This window comes from Xenopus laevis, chromosome 1S (genome assembly GCF_017654675.1).
Source record: "Xenopus laevis strain J_2021 chromosome 1S, Xenopus_laevis_v10.1, whole genome shotgun sequence".
Lineage (NCBI taxonomy): Eukaryota > Metazoa > Chordata > Amphibia > Anura > Pipidae > Xenopus > Xenopus laevis.
In genome coordinates, this window is record NC_054372.1 from 38319381 (window position 1) to 38344429 (window position 25049).

The window sequence follows — 25049 nt, forward strand, 5'->3', positions numbered from 1 at the left end:
TCTGATGTCATCAGGTGAGTTCTGATGTCATTTCTGTCACATGACTCACTGAAATTTGTGTATTATAATAAATAAAGTACCCCCAGTTGTAAAATATGAGGATATTAGAAGTAACCTCGGAGTTCCATGACCTGTATAAAAACACTCGGCCTTCGGCCTCGTGTTTTTATATGGTCATGAAACTCCTCGGTAACTTATAATATCCTTATATTTTACAAGAGGGGGTACTTTATTCACTATATAATCACATAAACCCTATTGTTGTTTATTATTAGATAATTTAATAGTATTAATATCCCTAATTGCTGGCTACAAAAATACAGTATAGAACTACTTATCAGAAATGTGAAACATATTTTTCATTTGAATAATGCTTTTTTGCATGGGTTTTAGCACTTCCCATAAAAGATTGCCCACACTTGAAATAGTTTTTTTTTCCATAATATAATAAAATGTCATACAAAGTAATTTTCCAATATATATTAATTTAAGATTTATAATAGATATGTAAATACAATTGTTTGTATATCCCTTTCTGTTTTCTAGGTCTGACTTATGACAATGTAACAAGAGTTTGTTCTTCTCGAAGTCTTACAATCACGCTTTAATTAACACCGCTCCGCTATTGTTTCAGGAATCAGAGATAAAAGTGCAGAAAATGTAAACAGTCATATATTGCTATTAATATAATTACATGTATAAGTAATTTAATAAGTAATAAACCCATTGAAATTGTTTAAAGTATACTGGAAAGTTGCTGAAAATTACATTCTCATTTACTGTGCAAAAATCAGTTTTTGGGTGGCAGAACATTTTATAAAATATTTGGCAAAAAATAATTTCCACTTTGTCGGGGAATATAATACAAGTCGCTTCCGGGAAAACTATTCGCAATGCGAAAAGTTATGCCTTTGTGCGGACAAATTTTGCGCAAATTTAATATAGCTTTTGTGAACCCGGAAACTGTTTAGCGACCACTTGCAACAGTGGAACCATTTGCAAATGTTATAGTTTGCTCCAATGCACAGTTAATGTAATAAAACTTCTTACTGAAAAAGTCGTCTTCAAGCACTTCTTAAGAGTGTGCAATTAAAATTTCGCAACGCAATATTACATTGCGAGATTTGGATTTTTAGTCTTATTGGTGCGAATTGTTTTTCTCTTTGCAACTTTACATTCTCCCCTATGTGCTTGCACTGTTGGACCAATGCTGACAAAATGTCTGACTCGAGGATTGTGCATACGCAGGTGTACCAATATTGCTTCAATGATAATCCGGTAGTTCTGTATCAGAACTTCATAGTAATATTGTAACTTGAGTTGAAAAAGACACATATCAATGAAGTTCAACCTTTTATGGCTATATAAACCCTGCCCAATTGCTAGTTGATCCAGAAGAGGGAAAAATCATCTGAAGCCTCTCCATCTCTAAATTGCCTCAGGGGCAAAAAAATTCTTTCCTGACTCCTGACTAGCAATCGAAAGTCCTTGCATCAACTTAGTACTAAGAGCTATCTTCTATAACCCTGTTTTTTCTCACTTGTTATAAAGGCATCCAACTCATTTTTGAAGCTAATGTATCTGCTAGTACACTGCTTCAGGGAGAGAATTCCACAACTTCATAGCTCACACTGTAAACAATTCCTTTCTGAAAATTAAGACAGAACTTCCTTTCTTCTAATTGGAATGGGTGCCCTTGTCTCAGTTTGAAATTGTAATGTAAATAAAACATTAGAGAACTTATTATGTGGTCCTCATATATTTCTACATAGTTATTATATCTCCCTGCGATTTTGCTAATTTTTAGGTGAAGCAAAATAGAGGCTGGAGACCAAAACTGTACACCATATTCTAGATGGCGCCCTGTAAAGTGAAAGGATAAATAACCCTTCCTCTCGCAAATCTATGCTCGTTCACATAAAACTCAAAACCTTGTTTGTCCTTGCAGCTTCTGACTGGCATTGCCTGCTACAGCCAAGTTTATTATCTAGAAGGACTCCAATGTCCTTCTTCATTACAGATTTGCTTAACACAGTCCCATTAAGGGTATAAGTGGCTTGCATATTTGTAAATCCAAGGTGCATAACCTTACATTTATCAAATCATCATCTGCCACTTAACCACTCATATTGCCATTTGTAAAGATCCTGATACAAGCATGCTGCACCCTGGATGGTATTTATTTGGCTGCATAGTTTTGCGTCAATTGCAAACACTGATACCTTACTTACAATACCATCCCCCAAGTCATTAATGAACAAGTTAAATAAAAGTGGACCCAACACAGAGCCCTGGGGGACCCCACTAAGAACATTACTCCAAGTAGAGAATGTCCCATTAACAACCACCCTCTGTACCTGATCCTGTAGCCAGTTTCCTATCCATGTGCAAATGACTTAATTAAGCCTAACAGGCCTTAGTTTAGCAGTTATTTATGATTCACTATTTGTATTTTAGTTTTGGCTCTGGCTTCACCAGTCTTTGGGGTTTCTCTTTTCTTCCCTGGAGTCATCTCAGTCTGATTTCATCTATTTGATAATCCCTTTTGAAATTTAAGTTAAGCCATATTCTTATATTTTGCTTACTAAAAATGATATCCAGACTAACCCAAGTACATCATGCTTTCATTTCTGGAAACAAGTATGTAGCCTTGAATTTTGGCTATATTATCTTTCTAGACCATGGCAATGAACCATTATTTAATAAGCAATATGGAGCATATATAAATGCTATGAAAACTGTATTTTAGCAGGTAACATATGATAAAAGCAGACACAGGCCATATGTGTACTATAGTGAGAGCAAGTGATCTATAAAAGTAATTTATACACAGAGGTTTTTATATAACTGGAGATATTTTCTGTTATGGATTTCTGGGGCTCAAACAATAGCCTTTGCCACTGGTAATGTCCATTCACCGAGGCTTCTGAAGACCCTGTTCTTTTTCCTTCACAGAGATTATATTTAACAAGAGCGTTTGTATTGCATTGTAGGTGTTTATTGGCTTTCTATAAGAAAGATGTCAGTCAAGCACACCTTATTACTGCCACAAAGACACCACCTGAGAACAATAATATTAGCCCTGCCATTCACTAATGGCTATGTAACAGCATCAATTCAAAAGCATTTCAGTATAGGTTTCAAAGAAAACCCCTAGCAGCTAAAGCTGTGCTCAGTCTGGAGCAGGGGGTTGTGTATAAAGCAATATTTTATTTACAGTATTTATGATTCTGTACCGTTCAGTAATGTAGGCTGCTTCCCCATATTGATGAAATACAGAGAGCAGAGAAATTTCTTGTGCAGGAAAAGACTCAATGAAATTGTGATTTTTTTTCTCAAATTTGCTGCCCAAAACATGTAACTTTTTCAGATTTGACACCTGAAAACAGAAAATCTTTGGTTTATTGAACGAAACTCATCGGCGAGCAGGATAGCTTCAAAATGTCAACGGGACATCTGCCATTGACTTCTACATAAACTCGACAGGTCTGAGTTGGAGTACTTTTTTATTCTGACTTTTGCCACCATCGGGGTTTAAGGAATCTCAAAAAATTTAAGTTTTATTTTTCTATGGAAATATGGTGTTTGTCCACTTTAAAAGTTTGACTACAAAAATTGGGCTTTAATAAATAACCCCTTAAGTGACTGAGGAGGCCAGGAGGCTGAACAATCCCCTCTAAGAAGTATCGTGAGTACAGGGGTGATCCCCAACATATGTGTTTTCTTGCTTGTAGTCCATAAGGGACCCAGTTTAGTGAGGGAACTCATCAAATGTGTGAAGGTAGGGCCCAGTGAGCAAGATTTATTTTCACGATTTATGTTTTGTATGCTGAAATGGTCACCCCTGTGTTTAAATATGCTGCCTTAAAGTAAAGAAGTTGTATGTGGATCCTGAAAGCTTACACCATGTTTGCTAAGAATAAGGTATTCATGGAGTAGACAAAACTGATGACTTTCATAAAAAAAATGAATAATAACAAGTGATTAATCTGCATTTAAGATGGAATATGATAGCATTCAATAAAAATGGAAATAAAAAATGTCAAACGTAAGTGGCTCTATAATAATATATTATGGCTATATATATATATGTATAAAATACACACTTAGTGGCCGATTCACTAAGGGTCGAATATCGAGGGTTAATTAACCCTCGATATTCGACTGGGAATTAAAATCCTTCGAATTCGAATATCGAATTCAAAGGATTTTAGCGTACATGCTTCGATCGACCGATCGAATAAAAATTGTTCGATTGAACGATAAAATCGCTCGAAACGATTGATTCGAACTATTTTAAGCGATCGCTCGAACGATTTTTATTCGATCAAAAAAAGCTTAGAAAAGTGCTGGGGAAGGTCCCCATAGGCTAACATTGCACTTCGGTAGGTTTAAAGTGGTGAAGTATGAAGTCGAAGTATTTTTTAAAGAGACAGTACTTCGACTATCGAATGGTCGAATAGTCGAACAATTTTTACTTCGAAACGTTCGAATCATTCGATTCGATTAAATTCGATCGAATTTGACCAATTCCATGGTCGAAGTTCCCAAAAAAATACTTCGAAATTCAAATTTTTTTCCATTCGAATTCTTCACTCGAATTAACTAAATCTGCCCCTAAGCATGTGCTTAGTGTGTATCAGCACATGAATCATAAAACTTGATGCAGGGACACTTTAACAGGAAAATTCATTGTTATTTTGTCGCAGCATGAGCATCTAATGTGTGATGCAGGCATTGGTGTCAATGTGTTGACGATTTCAACTTTAAGAAAAAATGCTAATATAATACAATAGAACCACATTTTAGTGATCAGCTGGAATACATTAATTAAGGTATTTTGTGCAGTACACAATCAGATCTGTTAGGGTGGCTAAAGAATTGCCTTTGTACTTTGGGACACGCACAAGTGTAAATGAAGGAATTATTTGGGACATAGCAGGTATAACAAGGGAATGATTGTGATGTGTCTCCTTGCTGTTATAAATACAGCATAATACTCTGTATTGAAGCAGAAATACTTACTGAGCACATTTCTCATTGTCTCTATCTTTCCAGCTGCTTGAAAAATAGTCATTGGCCATAACTATTCATGCATCCAAGTTTCTAGTAAAATTACTTGGAACTCAGGCTGAGTTTTGAAATGGTCCCGCATTTTTTGGCTACCAAACACACATATCTGAATATTCATAGTATAATCTTACAAAATTAATCAGACTGAATCTCTCGAATACGTTAGGAAAAAGCAATTAAATAGGAAACCAATCTGTGTGGGTATGAATTATATTTTCACATTAAAGGGTGATTGCACTTTTTATAGTGTTATTTTATTTGTATAATGGAAATATTAAACATGAACCATTTTATGTTTTGTCCTTCATATAGCTTATACAAAAAGGTTAAACCCCTCTTATATACTCTGCTTTTCATTTGGAGAAGTGCCCACATCTGCCCCTGCAGCTTTCCTCTCTCTTGAATGTGAAATGCCAGGTAGAGCTGAGAAATGGAGTTACTTTAGCCCAAAAATGCACAAGTTAGCATTTTCAGGTTGAAAAGAGGCAGTTCTCAGCACTGCCATGCATGTAAGTCAATAGATGTAGTGAAGATGTTGGAAAGATTATTTACTCTGTGTGCTGCTATCCTTAAAATATATATTTTTTTCTTACTTAAAGGAGAAGGAAAGCTATGGCGGCATTTTATTGCCAATAGATTAGCTGCAATAGTGCAAGCTAGAATGCTAGAATGTTTTACCATACCTGAGAAAAATCTCTAGATGCTCTGTTTGTTTAGGATAGCAGCTGCCATATTAGCTTAGTGTGACATCACTTCCTGCCTGAGTCTCTCACTCAGGCAGTCTCTCACTTATAGCTCTGGGCAGAGAAGGGGGGGGAACTCAGAGCAGCATTATTTTGAGGGGTTACTGGTATATTTAGGTGACCTTTCTGATAAGGCTTACTTAATTTTAACCTTTCCTGCTCCTTTAAGGCGATGGGTTTGCCTTTTAGACACACTCTTATCTACAGTACATATTAAACTAGAGAACTGATTCAGTGAGTAGTGATGAGCGAATCTGTCCTGTTTTTCTACACCAGTAAATTTGCAAAACTGCTGAAAAAAAACCACATTGAAGTCAACATTCTTTACGTGCAACAAAATTTCTTACGCATGTGACTTTACGTGCACAATTTTTTTTTCTCAAGATGCATTAAAGTCAGTGGGTGTTTTTTTCTTGCAGAGACTTTTTGTTTCGGCAACTTTTTGTCCAGATGCATTAACGTCAATGGGCGTTTTTCTCAAGGTTTTTTCTCACTCCAAATACATTAACGTCACTAGGCATTTTTTCTTTTAGCAACTTTTTTGTCTCAGAGAATTTTTGCAAAAAACAATTTGTAGTATAGTAGTAGATTATCAAGATGGAAATAATGAAAAAGCTGATAACTGGATTCACTGACATCTGAGGCTTCTGTAAAAATGTGAGCCATGAATCGCAGCAACTTGGAGGAAGGGGCTGAATTACTCAGGCTTAGCCAACAAAGGTCAATAGGTCAAATGATATGTTGGGGCTTGGCTGTAGCCAAAGGACAGTGATGCTGGTATTTATGTATGCTTAGGGATAGTTATCTCAACACTATTTTAGGTTGGAGAGAGTGCCCACATGCCCATCGAAGAATGGGGGGGGTTTGCTTTAGTTTATTGTTTTGCTAGTTCTCATTTATGTAGCCTTAGAGGGAAGAGGTACACTAGTTCTAAGGATAGCCTAAAGGACATGCTCAATTCACTGCAAATTTGTGCCAGGCAAATTTATTCACCCATCATCTATTACAGTTGTAATGCTGGACCTTATATTGTTGCATATTGTATCAGCCTAGTTTAAAAAGCAAACCCACTCTCCTTTTCGTTGTAGGATAGAACAGCTGTAACATAGAAGCTTTTAGATGTCAAAAATACATGTATAACAAAGAAGAATTTGCATTAATGATACTTGTAATGCTGACCATTGCTAAATGGTTTCAAAGGCATTTATAATCCTTTTCACATTTGGTAAAGAGCTCCGACCCTCAGTATAAAGTGTTACATTTAGGAAGAACAACAAAATACTACTGAAGCATTATAGGCAACATATTAAATCACTGGAATTCGTTATTTGAACACAGTAACCAAGCTCTCCTTAGTGTCAGATTGATGACTTGTCTTTACTGATTGTTTGCTACAAAATCAACCAGAAATGTGATCAGTATTCCAATATGGGGCCCTCTTGTGCACATAAATTCTAGCAGCATAGGACCAGCGAGCAGGATAGCTAGCCAAGCAGAACATGTAGCTAAAGCCTTCACTGTTTTTAGTCAGTTTTAATGAACGCATCTGTGTTCCCAGCAGTAATGTCTGAGGGCTCATACATACAATAGGTCTAATCCCAACACAGGAAAACACAGGAGCAAGCCATAAGAACAGTCATATGTGAAATGCCTGACCGGGGGGGTCTTTGGGTTTTTTTTTAACAGACCTTTATATCGTGTAAGGACGAAAGAAAATTTTCCTTGGCCCTTTTTAGTTAGAGAGGAAAAAGCTAGAACATGTTCTTAATAAAAGCAAGAGTGCCATATTTATTTATATTTGAATATTAACATTTTGTAAATATGTATTTATGTCCAGCATTCAATTTAGAGCAGCATCGATAACCTTTACATTTTATAATTCTGATACTGAAAGTATCAGTTCATCTTAAGGGAAGTACTGACTTGATTGGGCTTAAGCTGTTTATTGTTATATTAGCAAATTGTCTTTGCTTTCTTCTCCACCTCAGTGTCATGTCTGAATGCTGGTGAATATTCAGCAGTTTGAATTTTATATGCTGGATAACCCAGATGACACACATTTACTGCAGGATTAACAGCAGAAGCCATGATTAAGTGAAGAAGCTTTAATAATAAGAATGAAAACAACAATAAACAGGAGAGTAAACTGAAAAACCAAATACAGGTCTGGGTAGAGACAGAGCAAAATCCAGTAACAGGCTGAGAAGGTCAGGGCTGGCGGAATACTTAGCAATATCCGAATGGCAGGCAAGGTCAGTGGCAGGCAGCAGTCAAGCAGAGTCGAGTAACAGGCAGAAGATCAAACCAGGGAATCCAAAGAAGACGGGTAACAGAAACCAGGTGGGAATAGGAGCAAGGGAAACAAGCAACGGACACAGAACCAGGCAGGGAACACAGGAACCAAGGGTCAGGAATCACAGAAGTCAGAGGCTGGATCGGGCTCAGGAGCTTAGATGATCAAGCAAGGATCACTGGTTAGGGACAGGTTTATAAAGGGTACATAATTGGAAATGGGAAACACATGAGGGTAATTAGATGGGAGGAGACCAGGGAGGACACAGAAAATACAATATAGGTAGGAGGACTGGCCCAAAAAAGCCACGAGAGCCTCCAGTGGCTCAACTGGAAGGTGCATTGTCCCAGGAACACACATGCTAAAGTGTGTCCTGACACTCAGTCGGATGTTTTGGGGACTGATACATTTTTATTTCAAGCAAATGTAGCACTGACTATAAAATACCTTATTGTGGACAAACAACTGCATCACATTGCTTTTGGAGGGTGTTTGGTGTTGTCTTATTTTATCTAAAAGTCTTCCAGATATTAAAATATATGATAATACTATTTCTTACTTTAATCATTAAAGATTTTTCACACCCCAACATTGGAAAATATTGACCCTCTTTTCTTACTGTAGACATCAGTTACTTCTGAACAGAATACACACGAATTACTGACTTATGCCAAGGACAGAGTATAATAAAATCATAGCTGCTATAATTATTCCTAAAAATAATGATGACTAATAAGATTTCAGAATGTAATATTGTTCATTAGTCAGTTTATTATGTTGCAAATTGTAAAAGCACATTTTTTAACTTCCTTTCCAGTTTTATTAGATACACAGGGAACTAGTTCAGACTACAAAAGCACACTGTGATATGGTAAAACCTATATCTAATATTAGAAAATATAATGGGTTCATATGGTGCCACCATACAGCTATAAGTATCATATTTTTAAGAGTTTAAGAGTAATATTTTAAAGAGCAAAGAATTTGATTGCCACAGCAGTCTCACTCAGAATGCTCTTAGCCAACAACTTTTTAAACAATAAGTAAACTTTGAAAAAAAATTTAATGTAAAATTGTCTAGGATGTTTTTCTAATCAATTTCGTAGTTTATATAAATTTTTTTTTCAGTTTCAGAGCTATTAAAGTTTTTTTAAACTACCAATAGAATGAACAACAAATCAGAGAGATATACCTTCATAAGAAAACCAGAGAAGTATTTTTATGTTGCTCTGTACAGGGAAGAGATCAGAAACCTCTGAAGCCCTTTTCTATCTTCCAGCGCAACATCAGAAAGCCTCTCTGTTTTCCTTCTGAAAATGTATTTATCTGACTGTACAGTCAAAAGAAATGACCAGCAGGTGGCACTGTTATGTGTCAGTATGTTTCCTATTTTACAGTAATGGCAGTTTGTTAGAATTTTTGGCAGTTTCTTAGCAATTGATTATCGCAGCTCTTCCTATAATTATCAAAAGGATAAGAATAGCTTGTTATTGAAATGAATATGTGTTACATAGCAGTATTTAAATCCTGCCCGTTATGCACATAACTATTTGTACTGACTGTCAGGTTTTTCACAGCTCGATCATTGGAAAGAGCTATAGTATATCCATCACCTATAAAGGTTGACATTATTCCACAGAATGTGGTATCCATCTAAATATTTATTTCTGAACACAGTCACAAGTGCAGTTGTACCTGTTGTGACACCATTTCTTAAACCCATGAGTCAGAAAGCTCACAATTGTGGGAAGGTAATTTTCCACAGAGTTAATTTCTAGCAGAAATTCTAATTCTTCTGATATTTGCCATAGAACCCTTCCAACCCAACATTTGGGGGCACATTTACTTAGCTCGAGTGAAGGATTCGAATGAAAAAAACTTTGAATTTCTAAGTATTTTTTTGGGGTTCTTCGACCATCGAATAGGCTACTACGACCTTCGACTTCGATATGAACGATTCAAACTAAAAATCGTTTGAAGTACTGTCTCTTTAAAAAAAACTTTGACTACATACTTCGGTAGTTTAAACCTACCGAGGTACAATGTAAGCCTAAGCTTTTTTTGATCGAAGAAAGATCCTTCAATCGATCGCTTAAAATCGTTCGAATAGTTCGAATCGAACGTTTTTATCGTTCGATCGAACGATTTTTATTCGATCGTTCGATCGTAGTATTTGCGCTAAAATCCTTTGAATTCGATATTCGTATTCAAAGGATTTTACTTCGAGGGTCGAATTCGAGGGTTTATTAACCCTCGATATTCGACCCTTAGTAAATGTGCCCCCTAATGTTTTAGGGGCAGATTTACCTAGGGTCGAATTGAAATCCTTCGACTTCGAATATCGAAGTTGAAGGATTTACCGCTATTCCTACGATCAAACATATAAAAATAATCATTCAATTGAACGATTAAATCCTTCGAATCGAACGATTCGAAGGATTTTAATCCATCAATTGAAGGATATTCCTTCCATCAAAAAATTGTTAGGAAGCCTATGGGGACCTTCCCCATAGGCTAACATAGGCCTCGGTAGGTTTTAGGTGCGAACTAGAGGGTCGAAGAATTTTTTAAAGAGACAGTACTTCGACTATCGAATGGTCGAATAGTTGAACCATTTTTAGTTTGAATCATTCGATTCGAAGTCGTAGTAGTAGTCGAAGATCGAAGTAGCCAATTTGATGGTCGAAGTAGCCATATTCGAAATTCGAAGTATTTTTTCTTCTATTCCTTCACTCGAGCTAATTAAAAGGGCCCCTTAGTCTTTGTTAGCCTCATAGAGTAACAAAGAGGGTATGTGTACAGTCCCATGCTAATTAAGTGTAATTGCTGGCTAATTAACCACTAGAACTAAATATTCTGGGTTGCAGTCTTTAGAGATTAATGCCCTGCATCTGCTTTCTTCATTCAGAATCTCAAGCTTAGAGAAATCAATCACATTTTTCTTCCCACACTACGATTTATTTCTATTGATCACACTGCCCGCTGATTCATTTTATATGTGAGAGCTGAACTGCTAAAACTGTCATAGCAGGGTGCAAAAAAAAAACCTTTTTAAGAGAAGTCATAGTTTTAAACTGTAATGAACTAAAGATATTACCAAGGACAGATACATGGAATTTCTGTGTGATTGGAATAAATATTCTTTATATTACAAATCAAAGAATGATGATTAACTCTGTGACTGGAACACTGAGCATTTAATTACTTCTACAGGACTTGCATAAAAGATGAGTTGTCAATATAATTAATCAATTCTAACCAAGGACTAAAGAGACAAATATTGATAATGCCTTTGGAAGTTCGATAGTTTACTCATGCTACATTGGTAAAATGTAAAAAGGAGTAAAAAATAGAATTATTGAATGCAACTGCCTTAGTCAGTTCATTTGAGTCGGAACATGCATTATTTTATCATATTTTTTCCAGCTGTCACATAAAAAGAGAAAATTGGATAATCTATTGGATAATATACCAATGACTGTCATTTATAGAAATATTAGAAGCCACAGAGTTCAATGAAAGTATAAAACCAAGATTCTGCAGTCTATGTTTTTATAGAGGTCAAAGAACATTTTTGTGTATGCATGTTATATAGCATACTTCTCCTGGTCTAGTCATAGGGGTAAATTTACTAAGCGGTGAAAATTCGCGTTGGGACAACGCTAATTTACTAAAATGCGAAGTTTCGTCACGGCCGTCAGATGCTAGCGAATATTTGCTAGCGATACTTCGGCAATGCGAGCAAATCAAAGTGAAGACACGCTTGCGTTCAATTCTGCATAATAAAAATTCATTAGAGGTCTTACGATCAGGCTAATTTGCATATGGCGGATAATTTAAAGTTGAATGGACGTCTTTATGTTACATGTTGCATCTAATATATTACATTGACACTGATAACTAGACTTGTCCAAGGAACCTTAGTAAAGTCAATAGAGTTGTTTTAATGCCCTAAACATGAGCCCACTGTAAAATAATGTTCCCATATGTTAGAAAATGTATGGGGGGAAACCGGTTACACAAAAAAAAAATTTCTAGGACTTTTGCAGCCTATCACTCTGAAAATAGAAAAAAAGATACCAGTGTTTTTTGAACTTAGTTTTCCAAATATGATGTAAGTAACTGAAGATTGAGGAAGATCTATGCACTCCATTGCACTATGCCTGGTCTGAGCTGGTGAAGGTAAGTCTGGCGAAAGAGGTGACGTTCAGTAAAATCGTCCATTCGCCAGAGCGAAAAGTCGACTGGCGATAGAATGCGAATCACCGCTAGTGTCTGTCTCTTTCACTAGTGAAGTGATGCCTGCACCCATTAGTAAATCGGCAAAGTCCCTGTGGGCGGTAACGCTGGCGAATTGTCGCCAGCGTTTGCCACTTCACCCTTTAGTAAATCTGCTCCATAGTGCTTAAATGCAGTCAAAGCAGCTATCTCTTTTTACAAATGATCTTCATGAAAGTCAAAACAATCCAAAAAGATCAGCTGTGTCCTAGTTATGTACTGAATGGAAGCATGTTGCGGAGTTTCCTAATTTAAAGGGATACTGTCATGGGAAAAAAAAAAAATTAAGTTAATAGTGGTGCTCCAGCAGAATTCTGCACTGAAATCCATTTCTCAAAAGAGCAAACAGATTTTTTTATATTCAATTTTGAAATCTGACATGGGGCTAGACATATTGTCAATTTCCCAGCTGCCCCAAGTCATGTCACTTGTGCTCTGATAAACTTCAATCACTCTTTACTGCTGTACTGCAAGTTAGAGTGATATCACCCCCCTCCCTTTTTCCCCCCAGCAGCCAAACAAAAGAACAATGGGAAGGTAACCAGATAGCAGCTCCCTAACACAAGATAACAGCTGCCTGGTAGATCTAAGTACAACACTCAATAGTAAAAACCCATGTCCCACTGAGACACATTCAGTTACATTGAGAAGGAAAAACATCAGCCTGCCAGAAAGCATTTCTCTCCTAAAGTGCAGGCACAAGTCACATGACTGGGGGCAGCTGGGAAATTGACAAAATGTCTAGCCCCTTGTCGGATTTCAAAATTGAATATAAAAAAAATCTGTTTGATCTTTTGAGAAATGGATTTCAGTGCAGAATTCTGCTGGAGTAGCACTATTAACTGATGCGTTTTGAAAAAAACGTGTTTTCCAATGACAGGATCCCTTTAAGAAAAATTTAGGGTTATAGTGAATTACTGTAAATACTCTGCAATATAAGGTTATGTCAGCAAGCTGAATCTATGAAAGTACTTTGTTTTATATGACAGCATAATTATACCCTTTTATAGATCTCTGGAATGACCTCACCTAGTATTTTGCAAAATGTTGGCACCAGTCCATAGGAAGGGCATATTGCCCTAAAATAGAACATTTTGCATATTCAGGCAGCGAGTACAACATAATCCCTCCTATTGCTGAGTAGACATTCTACTATTCTACTGCTCTTTCATAGAGCAGAGGTACAAAATATGCAATTTAGGGGAACTGATTATTTAATAATAAAGAAATGATGTAAGGGACAACTAAAGCTTAACTAAAGAAGTTGCTAGAAATGTTGTACATTATGTTTTGGGCTTCTGTACCAGCCCAAGGCAACCACAGCCCTTTAGCAGTAAAGATCTGTGTCTCCAAAGATGCCCCAGTAGCTCCCCATCTTCTTTTCTGCTGATTTGCGGCACATGCTCTGTGCTGCTGTCACTTACTGATCTTAGGGATCAACTCAAAATATAATGAACTTATATAAAATAAAATGTCACACTATAAGGCTGTTTAGTAAATCATTTTGATAATTGGTACATGGCAGCTCAGAAGCTAGCACAATTAGAACCAGAATATAATAATCTGCCCTTTAGCATCAGTTTATATGACAGACAAGATTCATTTTCTGCTTGATTATTTGTGACCCCTAGACCCCTAGGCTTAGCTTCTCAACAACTGTTTTAAGCACACTGAGCATGTGCATGTCACAGACACTCGACAAAACCCAAGATGGGAAACACTTACCTTTAGGTTCAATAAGTTTAATATTTAAAATATGGCATTTCTAGCCATAATCATTGTTAGGGTTTAGTTCTCTTTTAATTACAAGAGTTCAAATGTCCTAAACAAGTGCTGCCCTGTATATTTAATCAGTATTCTTACCAGTGTCCTTCGTGTACAGGGCATTACATTAATCAAATAATGAGAGTGAAAAATGGACTGGGGGGGGGCAATTTCTGCTAAATTGCATGTCTTAATTAGTGTTGGGCGAATTTGCGCCGCTCCCGCGAAATTCGCGAAACGGCGAAGAATTCACGAAAAACGGCGCCGGCGTCTCGTTTTTGATGCCGGAGTCGGTTTTTTTGATGCCAACGCCCGTTTTTAACGCCAGCGGCAAATTTTTTTTGTCGAATGCGAATTCGCGCCTGGCGAATAAATTCGCCCATTACTAGTTTTAATATCTTTGTCAGTGGGATCTTAGTATGTCATTTAAAACAAATTATTAAATGTACTATGCTATATGTTGTCCTATGTTTATATGCTTTCAATTCAATAGTTTGTTCACCTTCCAACACTTTTTTCAGTTCATTTGTTTTCAGATCGTTCACCAGAAATAAAGACTTTTTTTCAGTTACTTTGTATTTTCTACTTGTGGACGTTTTTTTCTAGTATTGAAGTGTAAGGTTTCATATTTTACCTTCCTGTGTCGCTGTAAAATGTTCTAAATTAATTATATTTATTTGATACATTTCTTATCTCTCTGCTGAGCAATTTCATTAAAGGCAGCTGTTATAATTGATACAATAGTTGCTAATATTCCATATGACAAATGTTTTGTTGTTGATGGAGGATTTAAGACTACGTGATATAGGGGCAGATTTACCTAGGGTCGAATATTGAGGGTTAATTAACCCTCAATATTCAACTGCCGAATTGAAATCCTTCGACTTCGAATATCGAAGTCGAAGGATTTACCGCTATTCCTACGATCGAACGATCTAATGAATAATCGTTTGATCGAACGATTAAATCCTTCGAAACGAGCGATATGAAGGATTTTAATCCATCGATCGAAGGATATTCCTTCGATCAAAAAATTGTTAGGAAGCCTATGGGGACCTTCCCCATAGGCTAACATTGTCCTCGGTAGGTTTTAGGTGGCGAACTAGGGGGTCGAAGAATATTTTAAAGAGACAGTACTTCGACTATCGAATGGTCAAATAGTCGAACGATTTTTAGTTTGAATCGTTCGATCCGAAGTTGTAGTAGTAGTCGAAGGTCGAAGTAGCCAATTCGATGGTCGAAGTAGCCATATTCGACCATTCGAAATTCGAAGTATTTTTTCTTCTATTTCTTCACTCGAACTAAGTAAATGGGCCCCATAGTCAGATGTCACATTCCAATATTTTATATGGTTTAAATATCTAATTATCTTGTATTTATATCTATATTTCATGTGGGTGATTGAGCATCATGTTTTACAGAATATAAATGGTTAAATTAGTCGATCATTTTGCTATTAATCTTTCTACAGCCCTTGGAGCACTGGAGTTATTCTGTCTGCAGAATCTAACACCTTTTAATATGAAATCTTCATTCTCTGCTGTCAAAATTGGAATCTTTATTCCCTGCTGTCAGAATTGGCATTGAAACAGCCAATTACTGAGGTAAGAAGTGTGAACAATGGAAAGGGTAGGGAATATGTTTTAAGGGGGCCGGTGCATAGCCTGGGAAATGGTCATGACAATTTGAAACCCATTTAATGTGATACTGACATTAAAAATGTTCTTTTCAAAATATCAATCTACATTAAAATTTACATATAGGTAACGTTGATCGTTTTTTGCTGATAGTTCTGCTTTTGTAAGTAATTATTACTTGAAGTTCCTAAACCTGACTGTTTTGCCAACCTGACTGTCCCATCTCAGTCTGTCAGTTAGGGGCAGATTTACTAAGCTTGAGTGAAGAATTCGAATGAAAAAAAATTCGAATTTCAAAGTATTTTTTGGGGTACTTCGACCATCGAATGGGTCAAATTCGGTCGAATTCAATCGAATCGAATGATTTGAACAATTCAAATTAAAAATCGTTCGACCATTCGATAGTCAAAGTACTGTCTCTTTAAAAAATACTTCGACTTCATAATTCGCCACTTTAAACCTACCGAGCTGCAATGTTAGCCTATGGGGACCATTCCCAGCACTTTTCTAAGCTTTTTTTAATTGAATAAAAATCCTTCGATCGATCGCTTAAAATCGTTTGAAGGATTCGAAGGATTTTATCGTTCGATCGAACGTTTTTTATTCGATTGCTCGATCAAAGCATTTGCATTAAATCCTTCGAATTCGATATTCGAAGGATTTTACTTCGAGGGTCGAATTCGAGGGTTTATTAACCCTCGATATTCGACCCTTGAGAAATCTGCCCCTTAGAGTTTCTAATGCTAACTGACTCCTGCTGCACAAATATGGCAGCCCACTCATAGAGGAACATGGGGGTAAGAAAGATAATGTAAAAGCATCAGGCAGATACTTTTATGGCAAAATTATAAATAGCATTCAAAGACAATCTTATGATGGATATCAAAAAAGGTTATGTGCTGGTGTCAGTACCTCTTTAAGGAAAATAAACCATAATTCACGAATCACTACTGCATGGAAGACATGGGGTATTCCTCTTTTGAATGCCCTCGATGGATTCTCATGATCTTCATTCCCTGCTGTCAAAATTGGAATCTTTATTCCCTGCTGTCAGAATTGGCATTGAAACAGCCAATTACTGAGGTAAGAAGTGTGAACAATGGAAAGGGTAGGGAATATGTTTTAAGGGGGCCAGTGCATAGCCTGGGAAATGGTCATGACAATTTGAAACCCATTTAATGTGATACTGACATTAAAAATGTTCTTTTCAAAATATCAATCTACATTAAAATTTACATATAGGTAACGTTGATCGTTTTTTGCTGATAGTTCTGCTTTTGTAAGTAATTATTACTTGAAGTTCCTAAACCTGACTGTTTTGCCAACCTGACTGTCCCATCTCAGTCTGTCAGATACTGTGTTATGGCCTATGGGTGGAGAAGACCTGTTATTGACAAAAACACAGATGTTTCTCATATTGGACTGTGGTTCTTAAGCTGGCCATAGACGCAATTATCCGATCATACAAATTGTGGAATTTTAAGATTTTCGGACCGTGTGTGGAGAGTCCTGACATTTTTCGTCCGGCGGAGATCGGTCGTTTGGTCGATCAGACAGGTTAGAAAATTTCTGTCGGCTGCCGATAATATCTCTGCGTGTATTGGCGATCGTACGATTTTCAGTGGGAGACTGTCACTAGCTTTGGTCAGACCTAACTATCGTACAATTGCTGTCAGAGATAGTACATTGGCTGATCTGTTCTTTTACTACTTTATTTGATTGGAATGGTAAGACTTTGATCTGAATGGTTAGTGGCGGGTCGGGAGATGGGAAAGTCCGATCGTACGTTGATTCGTACGATCGGATCTTTGCGTCTATGGCCAGCTGAAGTGGTGTGCAAAAGGTTTATATTTGGGGACAATCTTATTTATTATCTTATTATTATTTTATTTAATTAATACATTTTTTTATTAATGATTTAGAGGTCATTGGATTCCTGATACAAAATTATGCTGAACACTTAACAAACTGAGAAGCAAATTGACATATGAAATGCAGTTTTAATGCATAAAGTGTTATGATATGCTTTATTGAAATTGAGAATGTCTAAAGAAGAGAGACTAAGCTAATGGTATCTAGAGGCACTGAAGGATTCAAGTGGCTGGATGCTTTTAAGCAGTTTTGAATATAAAGACAGCTTTAGATCAACTAGCTATAAGGTAGTATTTATTATGCAAAAGTTTGAACTTGTTTTCAACCTTAACAACTATGAAGTTATTTGACCATGCAGGAAATGAACACATTTAAAAAAAAATAAAAAATTAAATTTTAGTATGACTATGCCTATATTATGTAATTCACAGATGGGTGACTTGAAATCATAATTAGTAATGTGGCATTTCGCTTCACCGAATAATTCTTGAATTTCCTGCGAAATTTGCAAAACGGCGAAAAATCTGCGAAACAGCGCTGGCAATTTTTTACGCCGGTTTCGCAAATTTATCGCGCCTGGCGAACTAATCATAGTGATAAAATATCAGCACCCATGCTCCTAGTGTTAAGAGTCTTGTACACAAATATACTTGAATATATAATTAATATCCTCTGTTTTGTTTTTAATTGGTTTAAGGTTATTTATTTTTTTCTAGGGTTGCTTTCATGTGACTGTTCCTGTTTTTTTTTAAACTAACACATACATTAGTTAGTAGTTATCTAACACCCAAATACCATGAAAAGTCACCTGGAGAAAATAAAAAAAACTATTTTGGGTTTCCCAGATAAGGAATTTTTCCCTAATTTGGATCTCCATACTTTGAGGGGATGATTTACCAAGGTTCGAATTTGAATTTTTTCCACAATTCAAATTTTTTTTGCACAAAAACTCCAAAATTCAAATAATATTTTCAAAAAATTAATGTCGGGTATTTACTAAGCAAAAAAAACCTGAAAACTCAAATGTAAAGTTTTTGTGTTTTAATTCAAATTCTCGAATTTTATTTTTTTTCACAATTGGATACAATCGAGCTTTTTACATTCAGATTTTTCAGAAATTAGCAAACATCAGAGTTTTATTAAATTGTGCGTTTATTTGAAGTGGAAAAAAGCTTAAAATCTCACATATTCAAATTTTGATAAATGGGCCTCTAAGTCTACTAAAAATCATTTAAACATAAACATCAATAAACCCAAAATGATTGTTTTGCCTCCAATAAGGATTCATTATACATTACTAAGAAAAAAGAAAACATTTTTTAAAATTTTAATTATTGTTTAAATTGTATTTCCTTCTCATAACTTGGAGCTTTCTGGATAACAGAATTCTGGATAATGGATCCCATACCTGTGCAGCTAAACCAGGGGTCCCCAACCTTTTTTTTTTTTACTTGTGAGCAAAATTCAGATGTAAAAAGACTTGGGGAGCAATGCAAGCAGGAAACATGTTCCTGAGTGGTGCAAAATAAGTGCTGTCATTGGTCATTTGCACCTTATGTTGAGTGGCAGCCCATATGAGGCTCTGTTTGGCAGTTCACCTGGTTTTTATATAACCAAAACCTGCCCTAAGCTCAGAATTCAAAAATAAGGAGCTGCTTTGAGGCCAATGGGAGCAATATTCAAAGGGTTGCTGAGCAGCATGTTGCTCAAGAGCTACTGGTTGGGGATCAATGGTCTAAACAATAAAATTATGATACCAACATATTGTTTTCAGCCAATAACATCTCTTCCCATGTGTGGTCAGTTAGAAGGCAACTATTTAACAAGGAAAACATATGGGAAAATCTTTTGAAGGCTGTACCCTATGTAGTATAATAAACTACTGGCACTTTATCAAAAACTTATCATATGCTGTTTGTGACCCTGAAATTCTGAATTAAGTGCTTCATTTCTGGAAAAGAACCATGGTTGTCTGAACTTACCTGGCAGTGGTAAATGGTGTAATTTATATATAACACACAACAAGATGGTAAACCACAGGTAGTCAAATGAATGGTCTAACCTAGCAATGTAGTGCTCATGAGCCAGACATTTGTGGAAGACATATGCTGTCAGTCAAGGATGCTGTTATGATGCTGCAGCGTTAGTCTGTATTTTACAGGTTTGCCACCCCTGCTATAAAATTAACTTCTGTCCATTTTTCATCTCATAAATAAAATGTACTGCTAAAGGTCCTTTCCACTAGTAAACCAACTAAAGCTCTCTTTGACATGATCTCCTTTCATTCTCCAAGCTAAATACACCTTTGTTGGATGTATTAAGAATATAGTATTCATTAGTTTTCCAAATAATTTACCTTCTAAATAAGGTAGAAACTTCAGCTATATTTTAAAGCAAGAGCTATTATAGCAGTCAAGCTAACGCTCTCTGTTATGTCTGATCCTGCTCCTTTGACACCGACAGTATTTTCACACAATAGGAGCTGGAGTTTTCAGGGCTTTGGCTAGTTATCTGAATATAAAAATGCTGCCAGTATATAACTTTCTGAACAATATTGTCTGATGGATTACTACACTAAAAAAATGTTCATTCAAAGATGATTGACTGTGAATGATTTCTGGTGCTAGGGAGTTCAGCTTGGAAGTCAAGTTCACGTAAAAACAGTCCACCTCCAATATTCTAATCTCCTCCTTATAAAATCACACATCTGCTCGCAGTGAGCAAACAATAACTCTAAGTTTATTCACATTTACTCTGAGAAATAGTTTTTCTGTTTGATGACAGTTTGAAAGCTGACCTTTCCTGGTTTCCTATGTGATATTAACTACAGTACCAACTTATCACCTTGCAGGCAACATGGGCATGACATAAAATTATCAGCTACCCAAACAAAGGACTTTAGTAATTGGATCAAAATAATTTTCATGTACTTCATTCCTTGACATAGTGTTCTTCACAAGACCTATTTTTCTAGAGAACCCATTGAGTGCTTTTTATTCCCTTCCACAAACCACAAACAGGTGAGGATAAAGGAAACAAATTTCTTTTACTAAATTCATATTTTACAGCATATGAACAAAAAATGTTTTTAACCATTCTAAAAGAATAAATAGAATACCATGTAGTGCCATGCTCTGCAGGGAGTATTCTAAAGGATATTAACCTGCAGCTAGATCAAGTACTTTAAAACGAGTGGATGCAAGTAAAAGGTTTTTCTTGACAAAAGCGCAATTCAAATCTTTTTTGCAAAATGTAAAAGGTCAAGTTTATTAAACAAATGCATGTTCCAGTCATCTTTTTATAAATGATTGCAGCTCTGTATTGATATTAAACATGTAACATGGAGGTGTTTCAAAACAAGAGACTATGCATAAGTCTTCTTCTTGTGTTTGATTTAATTCAAAGTGATTCTATACCAAAAGTAATGCTGCTTGTTGCCAAAGAAACAATGTATATTTCTACAATTAGCTGTTAAGATCAGTGACATCAATTAATAACATATGAAAAATTGCACAAGTCAAATACCACTCATCAGTAAATGTCAACAGTACCACTCTTGACCTCCATTTCTTTATAGTTTAGTTCCAGAAATGGTTTGTTCATGCTCTCATTTTATTAGCTGGAAATGGCTTTACCTAGTGATGAGAGCAATTTTCAGGTTTCATAGCAAAAAAGATGCACATATGGGGCAAATTTATCAAAGAGTGAAGTCCGCCACTAGAGTGAAATTCCGCCACTCTCCATTCATTTCTATGGGATTTTGAAAGGCATATTTATCAATGGGTGAAAGTGAAAGTTCACCTTTTGATGAATACGCCTATAAAAATCCAATAGAAATGAATGGAGAGTGGCGGAATTTCACTCTAGTGGCGGAACTTCACTATTAACTTCACTCTTTGATAAATATACCCCATAGACTCCAATGGGTGAAAAAAAATGTTGCAGGTCAAAAAAAATTAGTTGCACATCAAAAAAAAAATTGTTGCCCATAGACTTAAATGCATTAGGCATTCACTGTTTTGTGAATTTTCAGTGGAAGGAAACTTGTCTGATCTGCCCATCACTAATCTCTGTTGTGCTATAGAAGATAGAATCATGCCATAACCATGGATTAATGCTGCACACTTTGCCAGTATAAGGGCATCTCTGAACAATATTAACTGGAAAAGGTTTTCACAAGGTTAAACACAGAAGGAATAATGCAACGTATTTAATGTGCTGCTTAATACAGTAAATACACATTTCAGCCTCATTCTCAAAACTATAGGCCGGTTAGTTTGACATGAGTGGAAATACTTTTGGAAGGATATTACAGGATAAGATATTTGACTTAATTGCAAATCATAATACTATGAGGCAGATTCCCTAAAGGGCGAAGTAACTAATGCTAGCGAAAATTCGCCAGCGTGACGTCATTTCATAACTATGCCGATTCACTAACGGGTGCAGGCGTCACTTTGCTAGCTAGTTGATAAATGCAAGGTTATGCATTTGGGCAGAATTAATGTAAATGCAAGTTATACACTAAATGGCAGTGTGTTCGGGTTTCCTTAATTGAGAAGGTTCTGGGGATTTTGTTGTCTAATTCCAGGCAGTGTCATTCTGTAGCTATATAAACAAAATAAGGTTCTGTCTTGCATAAAAAAGATATCAACTAAAGGGATTAAAATATAATTTTGGATTCGCCACCAGCGAATAAATTTGCGAAACGCCCGCGAAAAATCGCCCACAAACAGGCGCCGTCATCAAAAATGGGCGCCGGCATCATAAACGAGATGCTGGCGCAGTTTAGCGAATTTCGCGGGAAATTCGCAAAATTTTTCGGCGAAGCGAAATGGCGCAAATTCGCCCATGACTAGTTACTTGTAAGATAGAGGTAACAAGTGACACTGTGGATATTTGGTTCAGTTTAAAATGTAGATAAAGATACATTTTTAATAGCATTTTCCTTAATCTTCCAGACCCCAGTTATCAATGTTGGTATGTTCATCCTTTATGAGTGATCCCTTTTCCAAACGACAACATGCCATGGTTTCTGGCTATATTGCAAATCCTGGAGTATGCAATGCAATTCTGGTCTCCAGTCCTTAAGAAGGATATACATGAGCTGGAGAGAGTGCAGAGACGTGCAACAAAAATGGTAAAGTGGATGAAGGATCTAAACTATGAGGGTAGGCTGTCAATGTTGGGATTGTTCTCTCTGGAAAAAAGATGCTTGAGAGGGGACATGATTACTCTTTTAAATGCATTAAAGGGCATTATATATATTATATTATATAGTTTACACTTTTCAAGTACATAAGAGGACATTATAGACAAATAGCAGAAGAACTTTTTTCCCATATAGAGGATCACCGTACCAGAGGCCACCCCTTCAGACTTTCATTTGAAGCAACGTAGGTGGTTCTTCACATTGAGGGCAGCGAGGTTGTGGAATGCACTGCCGGGTGATGTTGTGATGGCTGATTCTGGTTTTTCCTTTAAGAATGGCTTGGATGATTTCTTGGACAAGCATAATATAAAGAGCTAAAGTGATACTAATATCTACAATTAATAGTGTTATACTAATATCTACCATTAATAGCTAATCTTGATATGATGCAGGATTTACAAATTGCAGCAAATATAATGATGGACAAAATAAAACCCGATAAAAAAAATGCAGAAAAAAATGACACCACTAACATGATTCAATCTCTTAATGATTTTTCTGGTTAAATGTTATTTTTTAACCCATGCACTGTAGACCATGTTGTAGGCATTATTTACATTACAAGAATCAAAGCAAAACATCTGAGAATGCTGAAAATTAATATAATAGTATATTAATATATTAGCCCTAAGCCCTAAGGATTTGCAATATAGCCAGAAACCATGGCCTGTTGTCATTTGGAAAAGGAATCACACATAAAGGATGAACATACCAACATTGATAATAGGGGACTGGAAGATTAAGGAAAATGCTATTAAAAATGTATCTTCATATACATTTTAAACTGAACCAAACATCCACAGTGTCACTATTATGGAACAGAGTTATTTACAAGAAGTTATTTTGGATAAATACTTTGAAGGTAGATTTGAAGGTCAATGACTATAGTTTACATTTTATTCTGTTTTGCACTGGGTCCATTAACCTGCATGATAAAAAACCCAAATAGCCTAAATTTCTTTAATTTAATTTGCAGGTGTCACTTTGGAAACTTTCTACACTCCAATGTGAATCTTATATTGCTCAGAACACAGCTGTAGAGCACATAAAGCCTGTTAAGAAATAAATCATTTTTTGCAGGTAAAATGCAATCCATGAGTGATCTGACTTCAATTCATCAATTATATGGGTTTGTAGCATTCCTATAATGCATTCTTTAATCAAGCTTAAAAATATGTTTTAAACAATAAAGCTGTATGAGAAACTTAAAATTGAAATTGCTAGTAGGCTTAGATTTAGTGTAATAATTTTGGAATGTGCCCAACTGCCAGCTAATACATCACTAAAATTAAAGAGCAGCAACCTTCACTTTATTGTAAAAGTTGATTTTTTTTTTTTGGTATTTTTATCCACTTTGATTTTTATTTTACATAAAATACTTGCATACCAGGAATTTTAAGGCAAAAAACCCGTCAACTTACTTGGAATGCCGAATGTCGGGTAATGACCGCTCCAGTGCAATCTTGTTGCTAACAAAGATATTAAAACCATTTTCTCTATAAACAGTATCATCTTGTTCTTCCTCCGTAAGGGGATATGGCTTTCCATGCTCTCCTTTCCCTGAAAAAATGAAATCAAAATATGTTAGCATTAAAAAATAAGGTGCATTTCAGATTTGATCTGCTCAGAAATCTTCATTTAATTATGTATAACAATTCTTTCAAACAATGTTGTGCAAGTATAGGATCAATTATCCAGAATGCTTGATACCTGAGGTTTTCAGAATAAGAATAATTTAGATCACGATACCTTAAGTCTGCTAAAAAAATTAAATACTAAATCAGATTGTTCTGCCGCCAATATGGATTCATGCAAAGCTAGGATCAAGTACAAGATACTGTTTTATTACAGAGAAAAGGGAATTCATTTTTAATTATTTGATTAAAATTGTGTCTATGTAAGATATCCTTTCCGTAATTCGGAACTTTCTAGATAAGGGATTTCTTACTTGTAGTAACTTCTATCGCCTCTTAAGGCCATCTCCATTGTGAAATGCCTGTCCTGTGTTTTTTTTTTATATGCAGTATGTTATGAATTATGTGCAATTTTAATACTCTATCGTACTAGTCTTTGTCCATCAGCAATTAATACTGAACATATGGGAGGACTGCAGAGGGAATCCCCCTATTCAACCTAATGATATAAAGCTAGCCACACAAGAACTATTTCTTTCATAC

General features: G+C 35.9%; 1 protein-coding gene across 1 annotated transcript in view; it reads right to left on the reverse strand.

Annotated features, from left to right (window-relative positions):
- galntl6.S (polypeptide N-acetylgalactosaminyltransferase like 6 S homeolog) overlaps positions 1-25049 on the reverse strand; it is a 578928-nt gene that overhangs the window by 316375 nt on the left and 237504 nt on the right. The window contains exon 3 of the mRNA XM_018243208.2: positions 24294-24432. Within this exon, the coding sequence (XP_018098697.2) occupies positions 24294-24432 (139 nt within the window). The remainder of the gene's footprint in view (positions 1-24293; positions 24433-25049) is intronic.